Source organism: Sphaerodactylus townsendi, linkage group LG12, assembly GCF_021028975.2.
Source record: "Sphaerodactylus townsendi isolate TG3544 linkage group LG12, MPM_Stown_v2.3, whole genome shotgun sequence".
Taxonomy (NCBI): Eukaryota; Metazoa; Chordata; class Lepidosauria; order Squamata; family Sphaerodactylidae; genus Sphaerodactylus; species Sphaerodactylus townsendi.
In genome coordinates this window covers 8,515,531-8,541,929 of record NC_059436.1, presented here as the reverse complement: position 1 = coordinate 8,541,929, position 26,399 = coordinate 8,515,531, and the positions used below count along the sequence as shown (strand labels likewise).

Sequence of the window (26,399 nt, the reverse complement as noted above, 5' to 3'; positions counted from 1 at the left end):
AGGGAGGAAGACCTACTGGTGGGAGAGTAGGGTAGCGTGGAGGAGAGAGGTTTATGGCTGCAGAGAAAGACCTGCAGTCAAGGATTAATGGTACTTATGCACATGTATAAACCTATGGCCAGAGGGTGCCTGAAAGCAGAATCTGAGGCAAAAGTGTTGCATATCTGCACGCCATCCTCAGTTGCGGATCACTAGAGAGAAGATGAAAGAGCAGTTATGGATTCTTCAATTGTAGGGGAAGTGGAGCAAGTGACTATACAGGAGTGGCGTAATGCCAACAGGGTAGGGGCACATGCGATATCCCGGGTGCTTGCCGGTGTGGGGGCGTTCCAGGGCGTGGCGGGGCACAGGACACACGCGTGCCCCAGGCGCAGTTCCCCCTCACTTTGCCCCTGCTATACAATAGCTTCCCAGACAATGACAGAATGGAGCTGTGAAATTTCAGCCTCATGGGTGGGCGTGGGACAGCTTTAAGCTCCCCATCTGCAATACAAGGGGGTTCATCCCAATACTGTTTTGCACTGTTAAAACTTTTGTTACAAGACAATTAGAATTCAGTGACCTGCATAAATCAGACAAAATCAAACCACTCCTTTGAATAATTATTTAGTTTCTGCTTATCTTAGGGAGGAAAGGCAAAGAATTCGGAAGCTTTGCTCCTGTTTACTGAAAGGCCCCTTTTATGATTTCATGGTGATATTTATCTATTTAATTAATTTGCTTCATTTATACCCCTTCTTTCTCCCCAGTGGGGACTCAAAAGTGCCTCACATAGTTTTCCTCGCTGACACTTATCTTCTCAACAGCCTTGTGAGGTAAGTTAGGTTGAGAGTGTGTGACTGGGTCAAGCTCAGTCAGCAAGCTTTACATATATTCATATGTAGTTTCACGCTTTCTTGCAGTCCTTACGGGCTAGACTCCTTAAAGCAAAGACTTACATTTCCTGGGCTGTTGAATTCTGCGCCAAGCATCACATTCTCCTGCAGAACCACAAAAGACACCCATTCCCAAATAGTTCCCTGGGATAACAAAGAGGTGAGCATATGGAGAGAGCACGAGGCTGAGCCATACTCACCCATGTGGGGTGGGTGGGAGCGATGGTTTCATTGGGTTCATTGAGTTCATTGGCTACAGGAAAGTGGAGGGGCTGGGTGCGGGATCTTCCAAGGCAACAACAGCAACGGCAGCCTCCGAGTGTCAGCTCCAGCTGGGCTAGAGAAAAAAAGACAAGCAGAATGCGAGACATTAACTACCAAATGACAGCAGCCATGTTGCATGCAGAGAATGCAAAGCTGTCCCGCAGCACATTCATCTGGGAAGAGTGCAAGAGGAATCAGTCCAAACTCTGGCTGTTGTGGAGCTCTCCAGTTCCCACCCACCCAAATACCCCAGGAGCTCCAAAGGAAACAGACCGGCATTTCTGGATGCTCCCAGACCCATAGTAAAAGGACTATATCAGAGAAGGACTGCAAATTCAACAGCTGGTTGAATTTTTGATTAGTGGCACTCAAAACAACTTTTTCTTGGACATTTTAAGAACGGAAAGGCTCACACAGACCAAGGTGAGTATTAAAGCTTCACCAATGAATGGGGACCCCTTTTTAGTACCTCTCAGTAAACAGCAAACAGTGATATATACATAATTCACAATACATAGAGCTCTCTAAAAATATCACCCAATGGCAGCTGATGCCTAAGGCTCTACCCAACCAACGCTTCCTGTGACACCGTACACGAGAACCTCCAGAATCTCTGCCCATCAGGCCTCAGCCAGTTCTCTTCATCTTCCTTGGAAACTCTACTGGGCTCACCTTTTAAATTATCTTTTACTAGGAGAAATACAAAGCAATACCAAAAGGTACTTGTGAACCAGGAAGAAGAGCACAAACAAATAATTCACTGGAGAAAGGGGAGATGAATGATCAGCATAGACCTGTGAACAAAACTGCCCACTGACATGCCCGTCTAATAACTGTACAATTTGCAGATCTAAGGCAGACTCTCGCCAAATGCAGTCCACTGAAAGCTGAGGCAGGAAAATTCTTCACTTCAAATGGAGTGAGTGTGCATCCGCTGTGTTAAAAGGCAGCACCAAACACACAAAGAACACACTGCTCAGCATATCTAAAGAACAAACATGTATCAATTTATGCATCTGCAAGTTCTCTCGTAAGGTCTTCCTTCTCACTAGAGTATGGATTACATTTCAGGTTCACTCTGAAATTAGCTCTCCACATTACAAACATGCAGAGTTGTCATGCGCTATAAAGTATATTGCAGCAGAGTCGTTCTGCCTCAGATGAGTGTACCTATGCCTGCTGGGGCCACCCTGCTCTTTTCTGGCAGCGGGTTTCTTTATTTCAAAATGGAAATACATCCAGGGTTGCATTGGTGTCACTCCCAGCTGCAATCCACACCACTCCCTTCTGGTGTACACCATCAACTCATGGCTGCATTTCATTCATAGGAGCACAACAGCCACAAATGTGAGGACAGATGCTTTTACACACACCCTCAGCAAGGAAAAAAAAAACTCCCAATGGGCACAATCACAAACTGAGACAACTGTCACCAGCCGGAGCAATAAAGAGTCTCTGTCTCAAGCCCTTGATTATATGGTTGGATCTCCCTGTCCTCATGTACCCTTCCAACTCAAGGGCAAGACTGGGTGGCAGACCTGAAGCCTACTTTGCATAATTGTCTTTTTACACTCTCGTTCCAGACCCAGGAGTGCCCTCTTCCTCTGTGCCCCTTCCTCACGCCTTCGTCTAAAGTCACCATATTATATTTCCTTGTTGCTGTCCCCCCTCCCACACACACACCTCTGGGCAGCCAAAAGCACCCCTCCTTTGCCCCCTCCCCAGTGACATGTTTGCCCCTAGTTTTCCTGAGGGGAAGTGGTCACATTTGTTCAGCAGCGGCTTTTGCTCTGACTACGTCAACTTTATACCACGGCCAAAAGGAACTTGGCGTTCTGCCCAGATCTGGCAAAACAAGGTCCTGGCAGGAGCAGGCTGGAGGGCCTGGCCTAGTTACACCAGATTAACTCTCCACTGTCCACGGATTTCTTGCAGACAGAACTACAGCAAGCTAGACAGCTGGTGTTGTAGAACTGACTATTGGCTTGGCCAGGTTGAAAACAGCTACGAAGGTGACTAAGTGCCCGTGGGTCATTCATTCTCTCATCTACTTCACAAGATTGTTGCAACAATAACTTTCTGATCTCTTTGTAGGAATAGTAGACAGTAATAAAAATAGTAATAATAAAGAATAATGATTGCCAAAACACTACAAAACTATGGTGAAATCTACACATTTCCCCTGTCCTTTATATGTTGCCCATCTCACCTCTGGTACTCAGGAGATGGAACCAGGGATATTTTTGGGTAACATTATGGGCAGGTCATGTCCTTTAAGGCAGAGACTAATAGGGCATTTTAATGTTTACAACGAGAGCTCCCAGAACTTAAATCTACTGAAAAGCACACCATTACAATCCCACATTACCCATTATGGTAGAGATTGGTTTTGATTCATCACGTAAAGGTTTGGAATGGTGAAAGAAATCAAAGGTAGACTATGGGAGATCCCTGAACAAAACTTTCATTGGGAGAGTACCTGACAACTCGGATGCCAGTGTGTTGAAGTGCTTCAGGTATCGGACTAAGATCCAGGAGATCTAAGTTTGAAACCCCACTCTGCCACAAACACTTGGTCCAGTTATACCCAGCCATCCTAACTGACCTTGCAGGGTTATTGTGAGGACAAAATGGAGGAAAGGAAAAAAAAAGAAGAAAGCTTTGGGTCCCTACTGAGGAGAAAGGTGGGGTAAATAAACTAAAATAAACTACAGACTACAGACCCAAGGCTTACCAAATACAGTCACAGTGGTTTCTCAATGAGTCTATAAAAGGCTTAAAAACACCCTGTCTCTCTCTTTGGCCCCTTTTGCACATGCAGAATAATGCACTTTCAGTCCACTCTCACAATTGTTTGCAAGTGGATTTTGTTATTCCGCACAGTAAAATCCAGCTGCAGAGTGCATTGAAAGTGGATTGAAAGTGAATTATTATGAAGGGGCCTTTGCCTCTCACTCAACTGTTCTCTGTTTTAATCTTGGTATTGGAGATGAAATGAATCTTGGGGATTAAACAAAGCTTGAATATGGGGTAAAAATATTGGCGGGACAACTGGGGGCAAGCTTAGACTCCAGCAATGTAAGCAGCAGGCCATTAGTTGAAACACTCCAGGTGGATTATTAGAAGTATTACCTGATGTCAGGTAATTTGAACACTCCATTGCATTCAATGCAATCCTTGGCAAGTTTTGCTGCTTTATCTTCTCTGTGAAGAAATATCAGAGCCATCATGGGCGGGGAAGAGGCACCCAGCATCATGGTGACTCGCCTAAGGACAGGCCACACAGGAAGGCTGTGGTGGAGATGCACTTAACTCCAGTTAAAATCCCAGGCTGCCTCTGTTACTGCTTCCCCCTCTCCTCCTCTCCTCCTAGGCCTCAGCATTGAGTGAGATAGGAAAGGGACTGGCTAGAACCGCTTTGACAAAGCCTTGGATCCTCCCCCCCACCCCTCCAAGCCTCAAGCTGAGCCAAGTGCCCTTGGCTAAGAGCTAGGGCAGCAGGAATCTCTTTCTAATGCCATTTTGCCCCACCCCCCTGATTATCTAGGCCAGGGGTGGGGAACCTGCGGCTCTCCAGATGTTCAGGAACTACAATTCCCATCAGCCCCTACCAGCATGGCCAATTGGCCATGCTGACAGAGGCTGATGGGAATTGTAGTTCCTGAACATCTGGAGAGCCGCAGGTTCCCTACCCCTGATCTAGGCCATGGGAGTATAGAGATGTGATAGCAAGTCAAATGCCACTCCGAGCCAGCAAAGGATGGTTGGCTATGCTAGGTCCGAGGCATGACCAACTAGGGAGCCCATTCCCCGGAGCCTCTGCTGTTAAGGTGGGTGGCTGGGAAGCATGCAAGAGAGGGACACGAAAGAGAGATGCCAACCTCTTGGGCGCTTCTCATCTCATGCCTTTCTGTGCTAAATATCACAGAGGCAGAGGCTCAAGTGGTGGATTCTGCATTCTCCTAGGACCAAGCACCAGAGTGCTAATACACCTAGCGCTGGCATTCCAGAACTTTCCAAGCATATTCCTTTCCTGGAGCAGGAAAGATTTCTACCGACAAGGAGGCAGAGGGGACATTCCATTCCTGCATCTGCTGGGTGAAAGAGGAGTCACTGGAATCTGGATTGGAAGGGGGGGGGGGGAGGGAAAGAAGAGCTTGGAGCAGCCCCAAAGGCAGGCCCCTCATTTGCTCATGTAAGGGGGAGGGGGGCCAGCCCAAGGCACTCTGCCAAGCTCCCTCTCTCCTGCTTTTTGAAAAACACTTTTATTTTGCAGTGTTTTTGAGGGGGCTGGCTGATTGCTGATCTTGTTAACATGGTCCAAATCTGGTGCAATAATGGGATGTTTTTCACGGTTTCAAAGAGTCTTGATGATTACACAACCCAGGTTGTGAATCAAAAGGCAGGGTAAAACCTAAGCAAAACTAGAAAGGCGAGATGCTAGGTCCTGTGTTACAAAGGAGGCTGGAAGAGGAATTGCTGCGCAAGAAAGCTCAGGGCAGCAATAAAAACAACAGCAGGTTTGGGTAGGAAAACCCTACTGACCTGGTTCAGAAAAGAGGGGGAAGTATATTCATCTCCATCAGTTTCATTTCCACCAAAAGCTCAGTGAATTTTCATCAGAAACAGCAGTCCTATGATGGTCTCCCAGGTGAAGATCCCCTATACTGGCGCCGTGGTGGCGAACCTATGGCACTCCAGATGTTCATGGACTACAATTACCATCAGCCCTGCTCCAAGCTCTTCTTTCCCTCCCCCCCTTCCCATCAGCCAATTGGCCATGCTGGCAGGGGCTCATGGGAATTGTAGTCCATGAACATCTGGAGTGCCATAGGTTTGCCGCCGCCAACTACAGGTTCCTCCCTCACAGGCTGAACTCAAACATCACATGAGATCATATCATATGATTTCCTCATCCTCAGAGGCCCCCAGAATGTTATCCACCTTGCCTCCCTCGGGGGGGGGGGGGGGCTCCTGATAAAGCACCTGGCTCTACTGCGACTTTTCCATTTTTAAAAGAAATGTGCAGGGCTTACTCTTTTCTCTTGTCCACACGCACGTGCAGAGAGCCTTCAAAGATGACCTCTCAAATGAGGGGCACTGACTGTGAGGAGAATATTCTGTTCTTCCGCCAACAAGTTCAGGCTAGAACACACGGTTCTCCCCTAGAGTTGCCAACTCCAAGATAGGAGATTCCTGGAGATCCTGGGGAGGGGAGGGGTCTGGGAGGGATGGGACCTCAGCAGGATATAATGCCATAAAGTCAACTCTACAAAGCACCTTTTTTTCTCTGAGGGAACTGATTTCTCAAGTCTGGAGATCAGTTGTGATTCTAGGAGATTTCCAAGCGCCGCCTTGAGGTTCGCTATATTCTGTTTCACAGAAAGGTGTTAGTTCGGTCAGTTGAGCAGCGGTTGAGAAAACTAGATGCTTCCGCATCAGAATATAGTCCCAAATACATATGAGAATTATCACTCATTTTTACGCACTGCCTTTGTCAAAACCACTATTTTGTACATTATTGAACATGGTGAGGGCGGTAAATGTGGCGGTTGGTATTTTTTACTTTCAAATAGATGGGGGGAGCAGGGCTAGGTAGGCACTAGGACCCAGGCAGAACATTCAACAACAAAGAAGGTCTGGCACATTGAGTTCTGTGGCAAAGGAATATACAATCTACCAACAATCTTTTTCTGAGACAGAGTATAGCTTCCTGTACACTGGTTCTCATCTGTTTGGTAACAGACCCCTTGAACCAAAACCCCCTGCCACCAGTGCGCAGAGGAAGCATGCTAGAAGCAGATGGCAACTATCAGGAAATCAACCAACCTTGGGGGTGCAGGAACATCACTGCACTTGGGACAACTGAAGCAATTTAGAATGGAAAAAACAGCAATTTTACCCTAGCCATAATCCTATCACCGAGCCTCAATGCGTATGGGATAATTCAGATGTTATTTATTTGTTTGTTTCTTTATCCTCACAACAACCCAGTGAGAGGCAGGTTAGGCCAAGAGTGGCTTCCACGGCAGAGTGAGAATTTGGCCCTGGGTCTCCCAGATCAAGTCTAAAACTATAAGCCCTACCATACTGGTTTGTAACAGCAAAAAAGAAAACCCTTCCCTTGTTACAGTTTTAAATGCTGGAACAACTAGAGTTGCCAACTGGCCAGGAAAAAAAAAGTTCTACTCCCTTAATAGAGGTTTAATGAGTGCAAATCGACCATTGAAGCTTTTCATAAAGTGAAAAAGCACAACCTGATTACTGTTGGCAGATCGAACTGATATCAACGGTAGAGTTGGAAGAACTCATTTAATAGTTGGCTGTAGGGGCCACTTGAAGGGCACATCACAACCTCAGGATCCCCCCAAATCTGAACCATTCCTCTGTGCATCTGAGTAACAATCAGTGCAATCCTACATAGAGTTACATCCTTCTAAGTCCACAGTAATGGGCTTGGAAAGGTCTAAGTCTGTTCAGGACTGCACTACATGAGTATCAGAGTCTGTTTGCAGCTATTTGTATTATATATTCTCTTTACATCGTTTAACTACCTCGTTGCCACTTAAAAGAACATGTCATGTTTACAGTCATAAGTAGCTGAAGGGAGAATTCTTTTCAGGATGACTTGAGTATGAAAAGGTTAACACTGCTCTGAGCAAGGGGAATCTTGGGTGGACAGAGAGGGACAGATCAGTGGCGTAAAATTTGGGAAGCACCAGGTATAAAGAGTCCAGTTCTTCCCTCATTCCCCAAAAGCAGATCTCCTCATTTAAAAAGAAGCTGCAGTAAAATGTTAAAAACCTGTTTTTCCAAAAATTCCTAGATAGGGCAAATCAATGCTCCAGGCAAGGTGGATTCTTATTCCAGGAAAATAATCATGGATCCACATGCTCAAAACTGCCTTACAAATTCTTTCTCTAGTTAATATTTTTATACCCCAAAGCCCCTTGAATGAATTTGTTGACCAAAAAAAGCAGAACATGGGAAGGAGTTCTCAGTCTGAACTAAACAATATGTAATCTGACACAACTTCCAACTGTCAGTTCAAAACCCCCACTCCCCCCCCCCCCCCGCCCGCCCGCCCCAAGCCACTGCCTCAGCTGGGAGTGACCGCAAGCCTCTAACGGCTTTTTCCTGTGAATTAAACTAGAAGGATGCTCAAACAGAACTGCCTGCAGAGAGAAAATATGGTTGAGGATGTTAAGAGGAAAGGCCAAACCTCCTCTCTACTGGTGGTGGAAAATGCAGTGGGGAAGGGACACCTGGCAACCCCAAAGCAACACAGCTCAGAGTGGCAGGAATGTTGAAGGGCAGAGGCATGGGGAACGGGAGAGGAAGCAGCCCCCTCCAGTTTCCCAACATGCAATTGTGCATTCAGATGCTGCACTGCAATCCAACCCCCACATTGCCCTGCCGAAGAAAAATTTGCACAATGGCTGCAGTGTAATCCTAAATCAGAATCGCATTGTTCTAAACTCATTGATTTCAATGGCAGGGTATACCTTTGTTTAGGACTGAGCTGATAAGAACACTGACAACAACCCTGCCAGATCAGACCAGTTGTCCATCAAGTCCAGTATCCTTGTCCCACACAGTGTCCAACCACCTACTCTGAAGGGCCAACAACAGGGCACAGAGGCCCAGGCCTTCAGATGATTGGAAAACTCTACAAACCTGACCCATCTCTGCCCCCACCCTGGATATAATCACCAACTTCTTAAAACTGTTCTTGTGCCTTGACCCACTGCTTAATCCACAAACCTTCCCAGTTGTTATCATTTATCTCCATGCTCAGAACAAGGGAATCCACTGACCTCAGCATGCCAAGCTGCTAACAGCAAGGAACAAGCTAGGCCTGGCAATCTTACTTATTCATACATCTTATTCTCCCAATATTCGTTTTATCATCACAACCCTATGAAGCAGGCTAGGCTGAGAGAATATGACTCAACTGGGCTTCGTGGGTCTCCCAAATCCTAGTCCAACCACTAACCATTACACCAGAGTGTCTGTCCTCCATCCTGGGGCAAGCCCCACAGTGGCCAACAGCATGATGCAAGGTAGACTGCTGTAACATGAATAAACGAGGAGAGGCAAGACAAATGATACGCACTATGGTTCCTGGATGAAAGGAAGAACGAAAATGTTGCTGAAGTGAGAGAGCTAGCATAGTGCAGTGGTTACAGCATCCAGCTAGGATCTGGCAACCAAGTCTCGGATCCCCTTTTGCCACGAAGCTTGATGAAAGACCCTGGTCCAGTCATCTGTGGCTTAACTTACTCCACAGGATTGCTGTTGTAAGGATAAAACAGAGGGGTAAGAGAACCATCTACAGCACTGGAGTTCCTTGTTGGTAACAAATGAAAAACAACAAACATAAAAAGGCAACTAACTGGCTTTCAAATGAAGATGTCAGGAAAGACGAGTTCCCATCCCATGGGCATCATGCATTTAAATCACTGCGACTTGTGTTGCTCAATCGGAAGTGAATCCACATCAGGTGGGGAAACTTGCACACAGAACTTGCAGGGCACAAAGGCAGTTGCCTCCCCTTTTTGGTAGGATTTTTATCAGTTGAAAGACACCCACCACCATTTCATGACGCCAAGGACTCAGCCAACACCCACACATTTATGAAGTGGCTTTATGGTAAGCCAGACCATTTTATACCCAGCTGATGACTGACAGTAGCTCTTCAGAACCTCAAGAGAAAAGTCTTTCTTGAAGACATTGTTATCTGAGATTTTTTACTGAAGCTGTCGAGAATTAAACCTATGACCTTCTGCATACAAAGGACGTGTTCTGCCACTGAATCACAGCTACGCTAAAAGGGACCCAGAAGAAGTCATACTAGACCTTTTGTCTCAGTGCATATCCTCTACTGAAGGATGTATTGTACTGGAAAACTTGTGAGAGTAACCAACTTAACAGTGCAATCCTTTCCTGGGAGTAAGCCTCACTGAAGAAACATGGGTATGATTCTGAGTAGACCTTCTCAGGGCTGTTCTCTCTATATCCCAAACATGTGTCATGGGTGAAATACATAGATTGCTTCATTTATGAAGAAACCCACTGGATCTGAGGAAAAAGCAGTACAGTTTGTGTACAGAGGGAAATAAACATTTTTGCTGTGTTTTGTTCTCTAAACGAAGGCTGAGTTTACCAGGGTGGCTTTTTTGTTTTGTTTTTTAATGGCACTTCCAAGGTTTTTCATGATAAAAACCATTGCTTCTGCAAATTCTTTCAGCTGAGTGAGTGTGCAGAAGCTTCAGCCCACAAGGAGTTTCAAGATGAATCTGCAGTCTTCAACGAGCTGCACAGACTTACAGAAAATAAAATAATTTCTCTCTCTTCCAAATCCGCCCCCCCAAATAAAATTAGTTAAAACAAATTCTCACCCTAATTCTCCTTGTTTCCCTACTAAAACACACCCTTTGCAAAAATCCTGATCCAAAGAAACCACAGCAAACATTGTAAGAAATGTACAGCTGAGAAAAGGAAACGCGAAGGGAAAGCGTTGCTGTCCACACCTTACTGAAACTAGAAAACAGAAACCAAAGGATAGGATTATCTTAAGATTCACTCCCTGTAGCAGTCACTGGAAATTATGACTGCAGTTCTGAGTATTCGAGCTTTCTCTGGTATTTTAAAGGATGCCTCCACAAGTTAAGCACTACTATGAACCAGGGCTCTAGTCACCTTTCCTTGCTTGGGAAGGGTATAACTATTTCCAGAAGGGCCTTCAATAAATCCCATCCAGTCATTTCCTCACAATCTACAGAATCGCCAACAATTCACTTGCCAGCCTTTCAAATCTATGCATGCTTTTAAGCTTTTAGGCATCTTTAACAGAACCGTATATGCAGATTACAACGTTGTTTTGATTGTTTGTTTTTTAACAAACTTTCTACCTTCCGGTAACAAACACTTTTCTCAGAGGGCTCCTTGCCACTTCAGATGTGATTTTCTTTTCAATCCAATAACGTTCATGTTCGAAGAAGCAGCTTTCTTTTGTTAAATGGGATTGCTACAAATGTAAAGCCTATTGTTGATTTTTATACTTTTCCTCTTGGCTTGTCTAAATCTGGCTATGTTCCTGGTACGAATCTGCCCTAAGATCTTTGTTGGAAGTCTTGTTCTGTATGTCCCCATTTTCTGAGAGAAGATGGATGGGGGTCTTCTTTTGTAGGGCTACCTCTGCATCCATTTATAGTTACAAAGCATGCAAGTTATTGTTTCCTATGCTTTTGGCAATTAGTAATTTTGGCTGTGTATCTTCATGTTCTTGCTCTGCTTTTCGATTGTTATAATTGCAACTACTATTGCTATTATTTAAAGGAAGAGGCTATTGGCCAGTGAGACAGAACCTGCTTGGCATTTAGAGGGTCCCGGGATTCAATCCCTGACGTCTCTAATCAAAGCAATCAGGTGACAGGTGACATGAAAGACCTCTGCTATCTGGGACCCAGGAAAGCTACTACCACTCTGAGTTGATAATCCTGACTTTGATGGACAGATGGTCGAAGTCAATATGCAGCACCTTCATGTGTCCATGTGCTGTTTAAGTGAGTTTCTTGTTGCAAATTTAATTTATTTTTTGCTGTCAAGTTGCAGATGACTCATAGGAACCCAATATGTTTTTGAGGATAGAAATATTCAGAGGTGGTTTGCCATTATCAGCCTCCGCATAGCAACTCTAGACTTCCTTTAGTGGTCTAACCAGGGCTGACCATGCTTCACTTCTGAGATCTGACAAGAAGGGGGTAGCCTGGGCCCTCCAGGTCAGGGCATACGTTTAATGCTGGAATTTTTATTATTAGCCATGTATTATTAGCAATGTATTTGTCATTTGTTTTAAATAGGAACCGTGCTCTGAGATATAAACATTCTGAATGAAACAAATCACAGGTGGCACTGAAATGCACACCTACGCTTCATGTGAAAATGGTAGGAGTACTCCACAATATCACAGTGAATCAGCTTTGTATAGGCTTCCGCTAAGCCTTCCCTTGAGAGAGGGAGAAAAGACTTTTTCTCTGTTGAAGAATGACTTGACAGAAAAGAGTCAGTGGATCCAACTGAAAGGGAGTGGATCCAACCCAAAATTTCGTGGAGGGTTGTTAATTATCTGAGCATCCACCCATGCACTGTTATCCAGTATAGCACATCCAGGAAGGAAATGCTGCATAATCCAAGCAGGAAGTCTTACCCAACACTGATCATTGTTACTATTTAGTCTATAGGATTAATATCCTTGAAATATCCTCTCTTAAAAGGGGGAGGGGAGAGAGAATGTAGAAATGTCCTAATATCTAACAACACGAGGGCACTATGGATTCTAGAGGATATTTCTTTATTTAGATATCTATTCCACTTTTTTCCCCTCAACAGGGACCCAAAACAGCTTACAACATCGTTTCCCCTTCTCCATTTTATCCTCACAACAATAACCTAGGTAGGGCTGACTGCGAGTGATTAGCCCTGTGTCATCCAGCATAACACCTTTGTAAGGGATGAAAAAAGGTTTAAAATTAATTTATTGAAGTAAACAGTGCAGTCGTACATTTTCTCCCTTTAGTTTACACACAGGTTTACTAAATGCTGATTGTCCATCTTACAGATTCCTGAGTTAGTACCAGGGGTCCCCAGCCTTTCTAAGCTGGAGGGCACATCTGGAATTCAGCCACTGCAGGGTGAGTATAGCCACAAAATGGCTGCTACAAGGAGGCACAGCCAACTACAAAATGGCTGCCACAGCTTACCATCAGTCACACAGTGGAGATCCTTGTGCTGTGGGGGCAGCTGGTGCCAAAGTAACATTTTTTAAAAATCTGCACAACCAGTCACATCTCCAATGGCTACTTAGAAGTCTTTGTGGACAAAAAAGTCCCATGTGCCCCTACCCACCTTCTAATACTTGGCACGTACCTGGAAAGGTGTTGGCAGGTATCTTGGTGGGTAACAAGTTGGGGAACCCTGGTTTATACTGTGACAGCATTAACCCTCTCATGACTAGACTCAGTGCTAAATGAAATGTGGCAGCACTCAAGATGGAAGTTGTGCAGTACTTTCCTTCTCTATTGATCGAAACTGCATAGAGGAAAGGTATTCAGCAGATGCTCACTAGCACGGTCTCTTATTTATTATTATTTTGCCTCTCCCTGGAACTGAAGGCAGATTGGAGAATTGAAATCCTGGATCAAACTGAACCATGATTAAATTGTATCTCTTAACACTGCTTGTTCTCCCTCGTATAACCAGCGGGCTTCCAGAAATCTTAGCAGAAGATGGTTGAAGCTGTCTTCTATTAACTCAAGATAATAAGATTCTTTTCCTGGTAGAGACTGGCCTACTCCCAGAGGACAGGAGTTGATGCCAAGGAGTTAATTGAGGACAAATATATCCAAAGTCCAAAGTATAACAGCTGTTTATGACCCGCCCCCAGCATCTCTGAGTTCCAAGTCTGAGTTCCATTTAATTCAATTAAAAGAAGCTTTCTTATTTTTCCCCTTTCTTATTCAGGTAGCACAATTATTTCTTTAGAAAGGGTTTGTCTGGGGTTTTACCAAAAAAACAGTCAATATTGGCAGAAACTGCAATGCCAGAGGGTGGGGAGGTGGGTTGGGGGACAAGAAACACTTGGGTTTTCCATATCACTCAGTGGTAAAAAGGCACAACCCAAACCCCCACCTTCCACACCCAGAGACAGGAAAGGAGTTTCCTATCTCACCCTATTTTGTAAAAACTGAAACGACAGCAATTTAGCAGGGGTGGAATCAAAGAGTGCAGAATAGTCGGATGAAAAGAGTTCCTACTAAAGCAGCTTATGCCACACTAATTTTGTTAGCCTTTAAACTGCCCAAAGGCTCTGTGTGTTTTTTCCCCAACAGATATGTGAGCATTATGGTATAGAGATTGGGGTGCCAAATCCAGGTTCTAATTTCCACTTTCCACTTGGCAGATGTTCGGTTGGTCACCCTCAGCCTCACCTATCCCACAAAGTTGTTGCACTGTATAAAATGGGGCAAAGAAAAGCATATATATGGCCCCAAGGTACTTGGAGCAAGTTCAGGGGTAGAAAACATCACTCCTGCAGTGGTGCTACAATTTTCAATTAGAAGGAATTTAACAGGTATAGTGTTCTTCCACTAACTCCCCTCCCCCCATATGACCAGCATTTATGCAAATTACAGCCTAAAAACTATATATCTAGCCTCTGTTTCAGCTTGTGAGCAGTGGATTTGCGGGGGCTTCCAATTTCTCAGAGGCAGTGCTGGATTTATGAGGAAGCTATGGAAAAATGTAAATACAGTTTAGGGTTTCAGAGTATTAAAAATTGCTATTTCAAAAAAAAAATAGGGGGTTGGGGTAATGACTTGGATGCCTCAGGGTAGCCTGATCTCCTCAGATCTAAGAAAGTGAGCAGGGTCAGCCCTGGTGAGAACTTGGATGGGAGACCACTAAAATAGCAGAGTTGTCTTGCAGAGGAAGGCAATGGCAAACCACAGTTGTAAAGTGTCTTGCCTTGAAAACCCTACTGGGTTGCCATAAACCGGGGTTCTGAACATACACAAGGCTTTTTATCTGTGACAGGGCTATGAGCAGGGCCCTACTTAGAGGAAATCTAGACTGAGCAGAGTGCAGGTTTCCCAGCCTCTCACACTGGCACAGCCAGCAAATGGCTATACCGGTGCATGTGTGAAAAGCAGCCCTCTCCTCCTCGGTAGGCACCCTGCCGGGAAGGTGGACTGCTTCTTCACGGCAATGACAGCGTCCTCCGCTCCCCCTCCAGGCCCCAGCAGCGTCAAGCGGCCTCTGGAACAGCACGTCCTGCTCGCTCGACTCGGCCTCCTCCAGCTGCAGGGAGCCAGCCAGCGAGACCACAAGGAAGCAGTGCCCGGCAGCGGCAGCCGGCTGCCCTCTCCCTTCCCCTTCCCTCCCCCAGACAGCGAGGCAGCCGAGGTTGGAGCAGGCTGGGCGGGCGAAAACACTCCCTGACATTCCAGAGAAAGAGCAAGAGGCAGCCCTGGAGAAGAAAGCAAGGCCTTTGCACCACCAACCTTGGGTGTGGGGCTCCCCCCTCGCAGCAGTGAAATAGGATTCTGCAGGCTCAAAACTGCCTGGTGTTGTCATGCTTTAAAACACACACAACACTGCGAAATGTACATTTTGCTCATCCACACGGGCCCCCTTTGAAATATCATCTCCAGCTTTGTGAATTGCTGATTATCATTTTATTAATTCAGCATATTTTTTTTAACATCCCTCCAAGGAGCTAGGGGAGGTCAACATATACCCATATACCCTCCCCTCCCCCCGCCCTTTCCTCCATTTTACTCTCACAACCTCCCCGGGAGGTACAAAGTCAGTGTTAACTGACCCAAAGGTTGCTCAGAGTGAGTGTTGGAAAATGAGTTCATTTATGAAGATTCCAACTCCTTATCAATATGCTGTGCGGAATTCCTCTCAGAAAGCTTCACGGCAGAGTTAGGATTTGGAGCTGGGATTCCAGGTCCTAGGCCAATACCCTAACCACTAACGACACCATGCAGGTGTAGTACCTGTTGCATGCCTTTCGAGGGATTCAGATGCTGGAACCGATCTAGGAGCCAGAGTCAAATAATTGTGTTTGTAATTCCAGACTGGTAGGCACCTTAGTCCCAAGGCTGCTTTCAGAGGTGAGGCAAGAGGCTGCTAGAGACAGCATTTTCAGTTGTGGCACCTCACATTTGAAATGCCCTCCTCCTTTGAGGCGTACCTGCCGCCTAACCATACTGTCTTTTAGGCACCAAGCCAAAACGTTTATTTTTCACCAGGCTTTTAAGTAGAGGTTTTCATTAGGTAGTAGGGGTTTGTCACTGCCAACCTCCAAGTTTGGCAACAGATCTGGCAACAGAGATCAGTTCGCCTACAGAAAATGGCCACTTTGGAAGGCGAACTCTACGGTGCTATACCCCACTGAAGAGCACCCTTTCCACAAATCCCATCTCCCTCAGGCCCCACCCCAAAATCTCCAGGTATTACCCAACCCAGAGCTAGCAACACTAGAATTTTAATCTTTATACTGTTTTTATGTTGGTTGCTTGCTTTCAGTAACTTGTTTTCTTTGTTTAATATTGATAATTGTTATTTTTACTCATAACTCCCTCAAGCAGGACTCTGGAGAGGTGGCATGAACAATTTCCCAACTAAAACAATAAATAGTAGCAAAATGGAATAGGATACCAGTGGCAGCTTTAAAGTTTAACACCAAAAAAATCTGTTGGTGGCTGGAGAGGGGAAATGGTGGATGTGAGGAAACAGAAAGGAAAATGGCACCTGATATGGGTGGCAAGTGTAGAAAGCCACACCCTTCCTGTCTACATGAGAGCTTTGATTCTGCAAGTTTTGGAAGCAGCAAGTCAAAGCAGGGTCTGGGAAACACCAGAGCCAACGAGGAGGAAGAACCATAAAAAGAAGGTATAGATTGTACACCTGCTCCCAAAAAATCCTGCCCCAATTGGAGAGAAAGCGAGGCACATGTTTTGTGTGAAACATCTATCCACTTGGTGCTGAAGTAACCAAATGCAAAATAGCAGATTCCCGCACAGGAGTAGAAGTGGGAATTTCGACAAGACTGGCGGCTTCTCTCTTTGCATGGCAAAGCTTCATCGCACCCATATCTACACAAATGTACTGGAGTACAGACCTGCTTGTAATCTGCAAAGCACATTTGAGGAGATACAAACTAATACAAACAAACCAACCCCGTTACAGGCCATTCCCCAACACTATTTTCTACATCTCTACACAATAAATTTGTCCATTAATTGGTATACCTTCTATGTTTTACCACTTAAATTAATGAAAGACACCCAATACTCCAAAGCTTGTGTTGCACTGCAAGCAATTGTATATGCCCATTTTAAAGCTGCAGATCTGGCAGGAATACCTTGCAATGTCCAAGTACCAGAAATAGGCCGACATAGTCTGGCAATGTTGAATCTACTCGTTGAAGAATGGCATCAATGGCGGAACGAAAACAGGAGTAGAAATATAGGCCTATTAAAATAATGATTTTTAAGAGAGCAGTTTTGCAGAGTTAAACATGGTATTTTGTGAAAAACAAACAAACTGTTGAGGCTCCAGATTATTAGAGATTTGTATACAGGGCAATGTGATATGGATGAATGGCTGGTAAAATATTGACTGTGGTTAATCAATCCCAGTAACCAAGGAAGGGGTTGCCCATCAATCTAAGCAAAGAGGCAGAGGATGGGGTGGGTTGTTTTCCCTAAATCCTCCATTTTTGAAAGGGTAAGGAGACAAACCCCACATTTACCCCCTCACCGCCATCATTACAGGATTAAATTTTCCAAGTGCTAGTCTCAAAACAAGGCAAAGGGAAAGAGCCATTAGAAAGCTTGTGCTGACATTAACTAATACTCATATGCATGTGTTAGATTTTATTCATATACACACATTTAAATATAACTGAGGTTGATTTTGGCACCCAATTTCCTACTTGCAGTTCCTTGTTCCCTATTCTGAAATCTACAACAAACGTTATCTAAAAACAGCCCTGCACCATACATCATATACCCCTGGAATCAGGAGGCACCACTCGGCATAAAGTTATGATGTCCAGATCATGGCATGGATTTTGAACAACATGTTCCAAAGCAGAATGTCCCAGGAATCCCATAAGTTTGTTAAAAACCGAATCCCCACATTAGGTTGAGACGCTATATCAAAACAGTTATCTGTGTCTATTTTTTGCGAGCATTTATTCGATGCAGATTTTTTTTGTGAGCTTCTATTCAACACAGATATTTTTTGTGAGCCAGGATACATGTATATTTTATTGGATATATCGAACTGATGGACTTTTTATTCCTTTGGGCCCAATATCGATTATATTGGACAATCTTAGTGACACAGTCAGTGATTCTATTTGTTGTGAGCCAATGCATATGATATTGTTTTCTTTTGTATCACTTTGTTCTTGTGCCTTTTGATATATTGATTAATATATCTTTTATATACTTACTATGTGTGTTTATGTAGAATTAACCTATCATTTCTCTTGTTCATTTTCACTATACCTTCTTTGGTTTACTGGTGCATTCCCACATCAGCCTTGGGTCACTAGAATTCATATATTTGCAAAATATGGGGACAGTGTTTTATTTCAGCCAACTTCAGCCTCACCTGACATCCTACTTTTAAATCCAAGAAAGAAAAGAAAAACTTCAGAGGCTGGTGTTTTGGGAAGGATGAGTTGTTTTGACTTTTCTGGTATGTAGAATGATTTGTAGTTGCTACCTCTCATTGTTGTACTGGGGCATTAAAATTAATGGCCTTTAAATACAGACAAATTCCCTGTAAGTTTGACTAGGATCTGGGAGATCCATGTTCAAATCCCTGCTGACCTGTGGAAGTTCACTGGGTAACTGTACGCAGGCCAGCCAGCCAGCCACCCTCAGCCTAACCAACCTCACAGGGTGTTGTGAAGATAAAATAGAGGAGAGGAGAATCATGTAAGTGTCAAGATTTGAGTGTTTGGTCTTGCCATAAATTTCCAGATGGGAGTGGGGGATGTGGCATCTGGGGTCGTTCTGACTGTTCTTTTGCTTTCCTATCTTTGCTTACTTTTGCTTTCCTATCTTTGCTGCTTTGGCTTGAAAGGACCTTCCCATGGGATCTTCTAAGAGAGTGGTTATCTGGTCTTGTGCGGCGAGGGGGGGGGGGAGGAGGAGGTGAACAGCTGTGCTGGTTTGGGAGAAACAGTTACTGGCTAGTTGGGCTGTAACTTCTTCTGGGACCTTCCTGCCTAAATTCAGACTGGACAATGATCCTTTTCCAGTGTACATCTCTACAGATTCTCTATCAGTAAAAGAGATTTCATTCACCCGAGTCTGAGAGATGTAGATCACACAGCCGTAAGGCACTCTTGGGAGAAAGGTGGGATATAAATTAAGTAAGCAAATAAATATTGAATACTTTGGAACATCAGCTGTCCTTTTGTTTGCTAGGATGACCTAGAACAGAGGTCTTCAAACTATGGCCCTCCAGATGTTCAGGAACTACAATTCCCATCAGCCCTGCTACTTGGCCATGCTGGCAGAGGCTGATGGGAATTGTAGTTCCTGAACAACTGGAGGGCCATAGTTTGAAGACCCCTGACCTAGAACTTCTATTGAGCTTTCAGTCCATCCTGTTATAAACCCTACACCAATTCCACTTCTTTAGAACCCCATTCCTCCAGATCAGTAGATTCTTTGACTCATACGTGAAGGTTTCAGTTAGTACTAAGTTGTCTTTCATCTGCGGGTTTTTTCCTTTAAAATGGCCACCTACAAAACCAGTTTCATGTGGGAAGAACAATGGGAAAGAGGAGAGGGCAGGCTAAGACTGACTAACTGGAAAAGGTCAGCCAAGGAAATATCCATCACAAAATGGCAACTCTGCCTCAGTTTGGAACCACTTAACATGAACTGGCCTGCCAGATCATAAAACCTAGTAGAAACCCCAAAGACTGCTACACAAAAACACATAAATTACTTCAGCAACCACAGATGATTACATGAACCAATTTAATTGCAAAATGTATTTGAAGGAGAGATGGAAGCTCTTCCAGTGGAGTTTTATCTGCACTATCTGTGCACGCGTACAAATCACTTTCAACCATGTTAAACCTGTCCCTAATTCATATGAGCTACTGCAGGAAAATTCTGTTTTGTTAGATCTGTAGCTCCCTTTTACTAGGAAGGTCACCTGGGTACGAGCAGCAGGCAAAAATTTACCAACTCCTTTTCTTGGGAAGGGGAGTGTAAAGCTACATCTACTTAATTTATGCAAGTCACAAAGCTGTTAAAAGGGCATATGAATCTGTCCAGAAATAGGTGGCCAGTGAGGACGTGCAAAGAAGGCCAAAACTTATGTACCTTTAAATAGGTGTGTAGTTTTTGACAGGTACAACTTGTCATACAGAGACTCACTTGCTTCTCACACACCTTTAGAAAGATACTGGGCACTCGCCCATTTTTGCATAGGTTCCCCGTAACCTCTGCGATAGGAATATCACTAAAAAGGTTGCAATCCTATGCACACATGCTCAGAAGCTGAGTAAAATGGTACTCACACCATAATTAAACATAGGAGGTATAAAGACCCTTACAGTTTTTATTTGTACTTGAAGCAACTTCAACAGTATTCAGTTATAAATTCCATTTTATATCGAGAGAACTGAAGCTGAGAGTCTGATGTGCACACACCAAGAGCTCTGGAAACTGAGTTGATATTTCATAGTTGTCTTCCAGAGGAGGGCACACTGGAAGAAGGAAAATCACTATCGTGGTTGGATCCTTCTCACACAATAACAAACAGGAATTCAAGAACCAGGCACCAATGGGTTAAGGGGCTGAGATTCTAAGCATCTGAAACTCATCGAGCAAACAGGCTCAGCAGCTTTGTATGCACAGAGGGTGGATAATATACTCCAAAGTACAGAGACAAGGTATTGTTTGTTTTGGGGAAAGGCAGCAGATGATATAATCACTGCTCCCCAGTATATGTCCAAGTGTTTGCCTGAGCTGAATGAAAACATCTAAACCGTCTTCATCTTGCTATTATTCTCCTTGCAGAAATCCGGTGGCAATGAGTTCCACAGCTGATGTCAGTGTGCTTGTTTCAGAACTTCCCCAGTGCACGCATGCACACACACTTTTGCTTTATTAGATTGATGTGTTGAATACACAATAGGTTCTCTCTCTAAAGAGAAGATTAAGTTAATTCCCATAACAGTCACTGTGTTAAACAAGAGAAGGGACTCCTGTGCTTAAGTAGTTGCACAGAAGGAAATATTTTGGCTTCATGAATTACAGAGCTACATTTGCTGGGCAAACATCCATCTGCGGAAAATTATCCCTTCTATTATAGCAGAGGTGTCCAACTCTGGCACCCCAGATGTTCATGGACTACGATTCCCATCCGCCCAATTGGCCATGCTGGCAGGGGCTGATGGGAATCATAGTCCATTAACATCTGTGGCGCCAGAGTGGGACATCCCTGTATTACAGGGACACAAGCTCTGTCCTGAACCTGGAACTTTTGGATGAAATAAATTATCTTGACCATTTTAAATCTGGCTTTTGGTCTCGTTTTGTGGAAGACGCTGCTGCTTTGGTTGCCTTGGCTTATGACATAGACTTGGAAATGGCCAGACCATATAAGCTTGTCCACTCTCTTGAAACTCTCACAGCGGCTTCTGATAATCATCAAATATTTCAAGATCACTCGTTCAGGTTCAGACCTGGAAGCAACGCATTCAGGGTGCAATGAGGGTGGGGATAAGCCAGGGCAGTTGACTGGGGGTGCCTGGGCTGCTGCCCCAAGGCTGCTTTAATTACCTTTAATTTAGTGCAATGCAAGCATCCAGAAAAGAGACTGGGAGCCCTGGCCTTGTCTCCTCCCCCAGTCTCTTCCCAGATGCTTGCCTCACGGTCTTCCACCTCTGCTTGCCCACCCCCACACTTAACTGAAACGACTTTGCTTCTGAGAAATCCTCAGGAGCCAAGTCAAGTTCTTTTAGTTAGCTCCCCCCTGGATTCCGCTGCCCCAGGAAGGGCTGTGGTGGCCACATTAGAGCAGTAAAGTCCAGTGAGGGGAACACAAAAAGGGAGGAACAGAATTGGTGAGGAGGAGGGGGCCTGTGCTGGTGCCACTTGTGCTGGGCTTGTGCTACGCCCCGGAAAACATTATATTGGCTCTGATTCTGTATGACAACCAGATCTCTAAAGATGGTGTTGAAGATTTCTGCTTAACTTCAAGGGAAACATCAGGGGAGGAAAGCTAGATCCGAGTCTAGTAGCACCTCAGAGACCAACAGCAACATCTTCCCAATATGACCACATTCCCTGCTGAAACATAAGCGTCGTAGTCAGTGTATTCTGGATCAGGCATAGTTTGCTCACCAAGTGGCACCCATGAAATTCAAGATACCAAAGTCCCTATCTCCTAGCAAGAGGGTATAAATGGTACCCTCTGTAGCTCCCTTTTCAGCGTGGTGTAGTGGTTAAGAGCAGGTGCACTCTACTAATCTGGAGGACCGGGTTTGATTCCCCGCTCTGCCACTTGAGCTGTGGAGGCTTATCTGGTGAGCCAGATTAGCTTGTGCATTCCAACACATGCCAGCTGGGTGACCTTGGGCTAGTCACAGTTCTTTGGAGTTCTCTCAGCCCCACCTACTTCACAGGGTGTTTGTTGTGAGGGGGAAAGGGAAAGGAGTTTGTCTCCTTAAAGGAGAGAAAGGGGGGATATAAATCCAACTCCTCCTCCTCCTCTTCCCTCTAGTTAGAATTTAGGGACTTTGGCACCTTGAATACATGACCTGGCAACTTTGGGACTGGATTACTGAAGAGCAGTAGGAAACTGCAACAGGTACCATACAGGGAGAGGTAGGTCGTCAGTTGCACCCATTCTTAAGATTTTCCTGCAGTGCTTTTACTTTTACTTAAAGCAGAAAACATTTCACCATAGATGTAGGAATCCAACAGCAGATGGCTGCCAATTGTTCTGAAACAGTCCTATTGTCCATGCAAACATACCTCTTTAAAAGACTATTTTAAGAACCACCTTTGCCACATACCCCTGTTGCAAACACACCTGTACTTGTTGTTGTGAAGATGGAATGGAGGAGGGAAGAATAATGTATGTCACCCTGAATTTCATAAAGGAAGGGCAAGACAAACCTGTACGAAGTACAATACTTTAAATGTGGGACAGGCAGAAATTCAACAGGTACGGTTTTCTCCACTGCTGCACTCCTCTGCTAGGAAAGGCTGTATTTCTTCAATTTGGGGAGGGGGCATGGTTCAGTGGTAGAACATCAGGTTTGGCTGCAGGAGGTTCCGGGTTCAAGCTTGGGTGATGTGAAAGACCTTTGGTCTGAGCCTCTGGAGAGCCACTGCCAGTCAGAGTCGGCAAACTCGACAGGGTCTCACCTCATAGAAGTCAGTTTCAGGTGTTCATGTGAATTTCTACTCGTCAGATAACCTTTTAAGGCACAAAAGCCCTGAGCAAAAAAAGTTGCCATCTTAGCCACTTCAGGTAAAAAGCATTGCAGTGCAGGCTAACACAGGGCACCTGAATTTAGGGTAGTAGTTACCCCTAAACAACAAAACAGAATATCTCTAAATGTACATCAAGTGCTACCTAAATGTTTTAAACGAGGTCATTTTTTGCAAACATTTGTAACTGCTGAAAGACAAGTCCAGCCTCCTGAACTCTGAGGTGTGGCCATTAATCCACAGATGCACAGAGAAGTTTGCAATGCCCTTGGTTTCTGACTTTTTCCACCATGTGTTTTGGAAGACCACTTGTTTGGATGGAATGGCTCCCATCTGAATAAAGGGGGCCCTGTGGAGGCCCTCTGAGTGCTTCTAGCCGTCTCTCCACAGAGCCGTGTGAGGTAGCTCTGGCACTGCAGGAGTTAATCGGATCTGTTCCAACTGGCAAGGCTGGGAGTGGGAGGCTGGGAGTTTGGAATAGAGTTGGACATGGTATGCAGAGTTTTCTAGGGAAGTGGAAGGGGGCGGGTTGCGGCAGGATAGGCAAAGGGGCCTGGAGACAGTAAGTCCATCCTTTGCAAGGGAGTATCCCTGAGATGATTGCAACAGAGAAACCCCCCCCCCCCCCGCCCCAAAATGCCATAAACCCTCAGCCCAAATCCTGCAGAGGTGGGTGCAGGGACATGAAGCAGGCCTAATACCATAGATCCAGAATACACAGTGCAGCGATGCTAAGGATCAAGGATAGGGCAGCTCATGGGAAGGAAGAAACTGTATCCCTCCCCCCATCCCAATTCCTTAACTCGAAAGTCTGAGATTGTCCCCTCAAGGCTAGATCCCTATGCACAGTTTCTTGAGATTAACACAGCAATTCTAAACTCAGTTTTCACCCTTCTACTGAAGACAGTGGGCTCTGAAGGGACGTAATTATTGAATGATTGCATTGTAAGTTCCACATAAATCAGCAGGACTTGCTTCTGAGTAAGCACGCACAGGATCTGGCAGCAAGGCTCCAAGAAGGATGTGACATATTTCTAGCAAATTAGTCCTTAGGAAGGAATTAAAGAAAACACCAGCCCCTTCTCAAAGGCAATGGGCAAAGCACTACATGTTCTGCCTTCACTGGGATACTTGAATATGGTATGTGTGTGTGTGACAAACTACACCTCTCTTCCTCACTCCCAAGAGTCCCAAAGCACTGGGGCCTCTTCTGCGTTCTAACCCTAAAGAGTTACACATCCCTGGCATTTCTAAAACATTCGAACTAGGGTAGCTGCCATCTGTCCGGTCTCACATTGCAGACCACAGTAACCCCATAAGTAATTTTGAACATAGGTTGGCTTAGACAAAGTCTCATCCCATCTATGGGCTTATGGCAACATGCCTGCGTTTATCTTATCAAGAACCCTTCAAGCAGGCAAGGAATTAGCTCAAGGCCATTCAGTGAGCTTCCTGGCCAAGATGGAATTTGAACCCAGATCTCCCCACTGTCCCAATCAGACACTCTAACCCACTGGTTCTCAACCTGTGGGTCGAGACCCCTTTGGGGGTCGAACGACCCTTTCACAGGGGTCGCCTAAGACTCTCTGCATCAGTGTTCTCCATTTGTAAAATGGATAAATGTTAGGGTTGGGGGTCACCACAACATGAGGAACTGTGTTAAAGGGTCACGTCATTAGGAAGGTTGAGAACCACTGATCTAACCACTACAGCTCACCAATTTAATGGAAAGCAGTGGCAAAAAGATAAAAAATGCAATGGAGGTGAGAGCCCCACCCCCACCCCCCAAACCCAGCATCCTTTGAATCTGCCCACAGTATTGTTGTGGAGTATGTGATTCAATATTAGAGACAGAGAACCCAGCTCTGCCCAGTTCTAAGGAGACCAAGGAACAACATCACACAATGTAGTTAGCTGCTGCCAGATGACAAACAACAGTGCTCAGAGAGCACCTGGATACCTCTTGGCATCTAGCCTTCGTCCCTTTACTCCTTGACAGTTTGCAGGTCATGCCACTTCCAATATAGAACCTCCAGCTTGAGCTGAAACTGAATTCTGCTGGACACAGCTGAATAGAAGTGCTAAAATTCAAAACAGAGGGGTAGCTTATCCCTTTGATCTGCAGAGCCACACATGTCATTCAGGTTCTGCAAGGGATGGACAGATGTGGAGAGAATGAAGCTCGGAACCACCTGTGGTGAATGAAGCCACAGGCTGTCCTTGCACCCACTGAACGCAAACAGATTCTCCCACTTTCTCCCATTCCCTGAGCTTCACAACATAATATCAGGTCCCATATTTGTTCCTGTAACCTGGCCTGTGAGAGGAATCTACAAGGGCAACAGACGGTGTCTTATCTTATTTCCTTAGCCAAGGCATTGCAAACCACATCAGCCTTAAGCCATGAATATCACAAGAGCAGGCTTACTGGATCTGACAAGATGGTGCAGCCAGTCCCACAAAGTAGTCAGAGGTCTCCTGACAAACATCCTCCTCACATTTAGAGGCAGGGTGCCTCTGGAGGTACCACTTAGTCATCGGAGCTAATAGCCACTGAATGGACCCATGCAACCTTATTTTTTACAATGTTCTTCTAAACTATCAAAACCCATCTTGTGGCAGAGAATTCCATGTTACATGGTGCATACAAATACACTCTTTCTTTGGTCTGGCACAGATTTATTGCCCATCCACTTTACTGGGTGCCCTCATGTTCTCGTGCAGTGGTGGTGAACCTATGGCACACGTGCCAGAGGTGGCACTCAGAGCCCTCTCTGTGGGCACGCTCACACAGAGTTTGTCATATAGGGGGAGCGGAAAATCAACCCCCCAACACACATCTAGACTGGGCTTGCTTCTGATAAACCCTTCTAGGGTTGTGATTCACCCATTCGAAGCATTGCACGGTTGCTTCACCAAGCTTACTCCTGAGTAATGCGTACCTTGGAGCAAACCGTGGTTTTCTAAACTAAAACCTCAGTATTCAGGTTAAATTGCTATGTTGGCACTTTGAGATAAATAAGTGGGTTTTGGGTTGCAATTTGGGCACTCTGTCTCAAAAAGGTTCGCCATCACTGTTCTAGTGTTATGGGAAAGAGAGAGAAAATTCTCTCTGTACACTTTCCTGATCTATAAATCACTGTAATCTTTCCAAGGGCATCTTTCACACAACCAGAAAGCTACTAAAAAGGATAAGAGCATCCTCAAT

General features: G+C 45.0%; 1 protein-coding gene across 2 annotated transcripts in view; it reads right to left on the bottom strand.

Moving 5' to 3' along the window:
* Nucleotides 1-26,399, bottom strand: part of ZMIZ2 (zinc finger MIZ-type containing 2) — a 108,173-nt gene that overhangs the window by 39,013 nt on the left and 42,761 nt on the right. Inside the window, exon 2 of one of the 2 annotated variants that reach the window (XM_048512435.1) lies at nucleotides 1,076-1,212. In XM_048512435.1, coding sequence (XP_048368392.1) covers nucleotides 1,076-1,125 — 50 coding nt within the window. In that variant the 5' untranslated portion in view covers nucleotides 1,126-1,212. Of the gene's footprint in view, nucleotides 1-1,075; nucleotides 1,213-26,399 lie in introns of those variants that run through there. The other variant, XM_048512436.1, reaches the window with a different exon arrangement.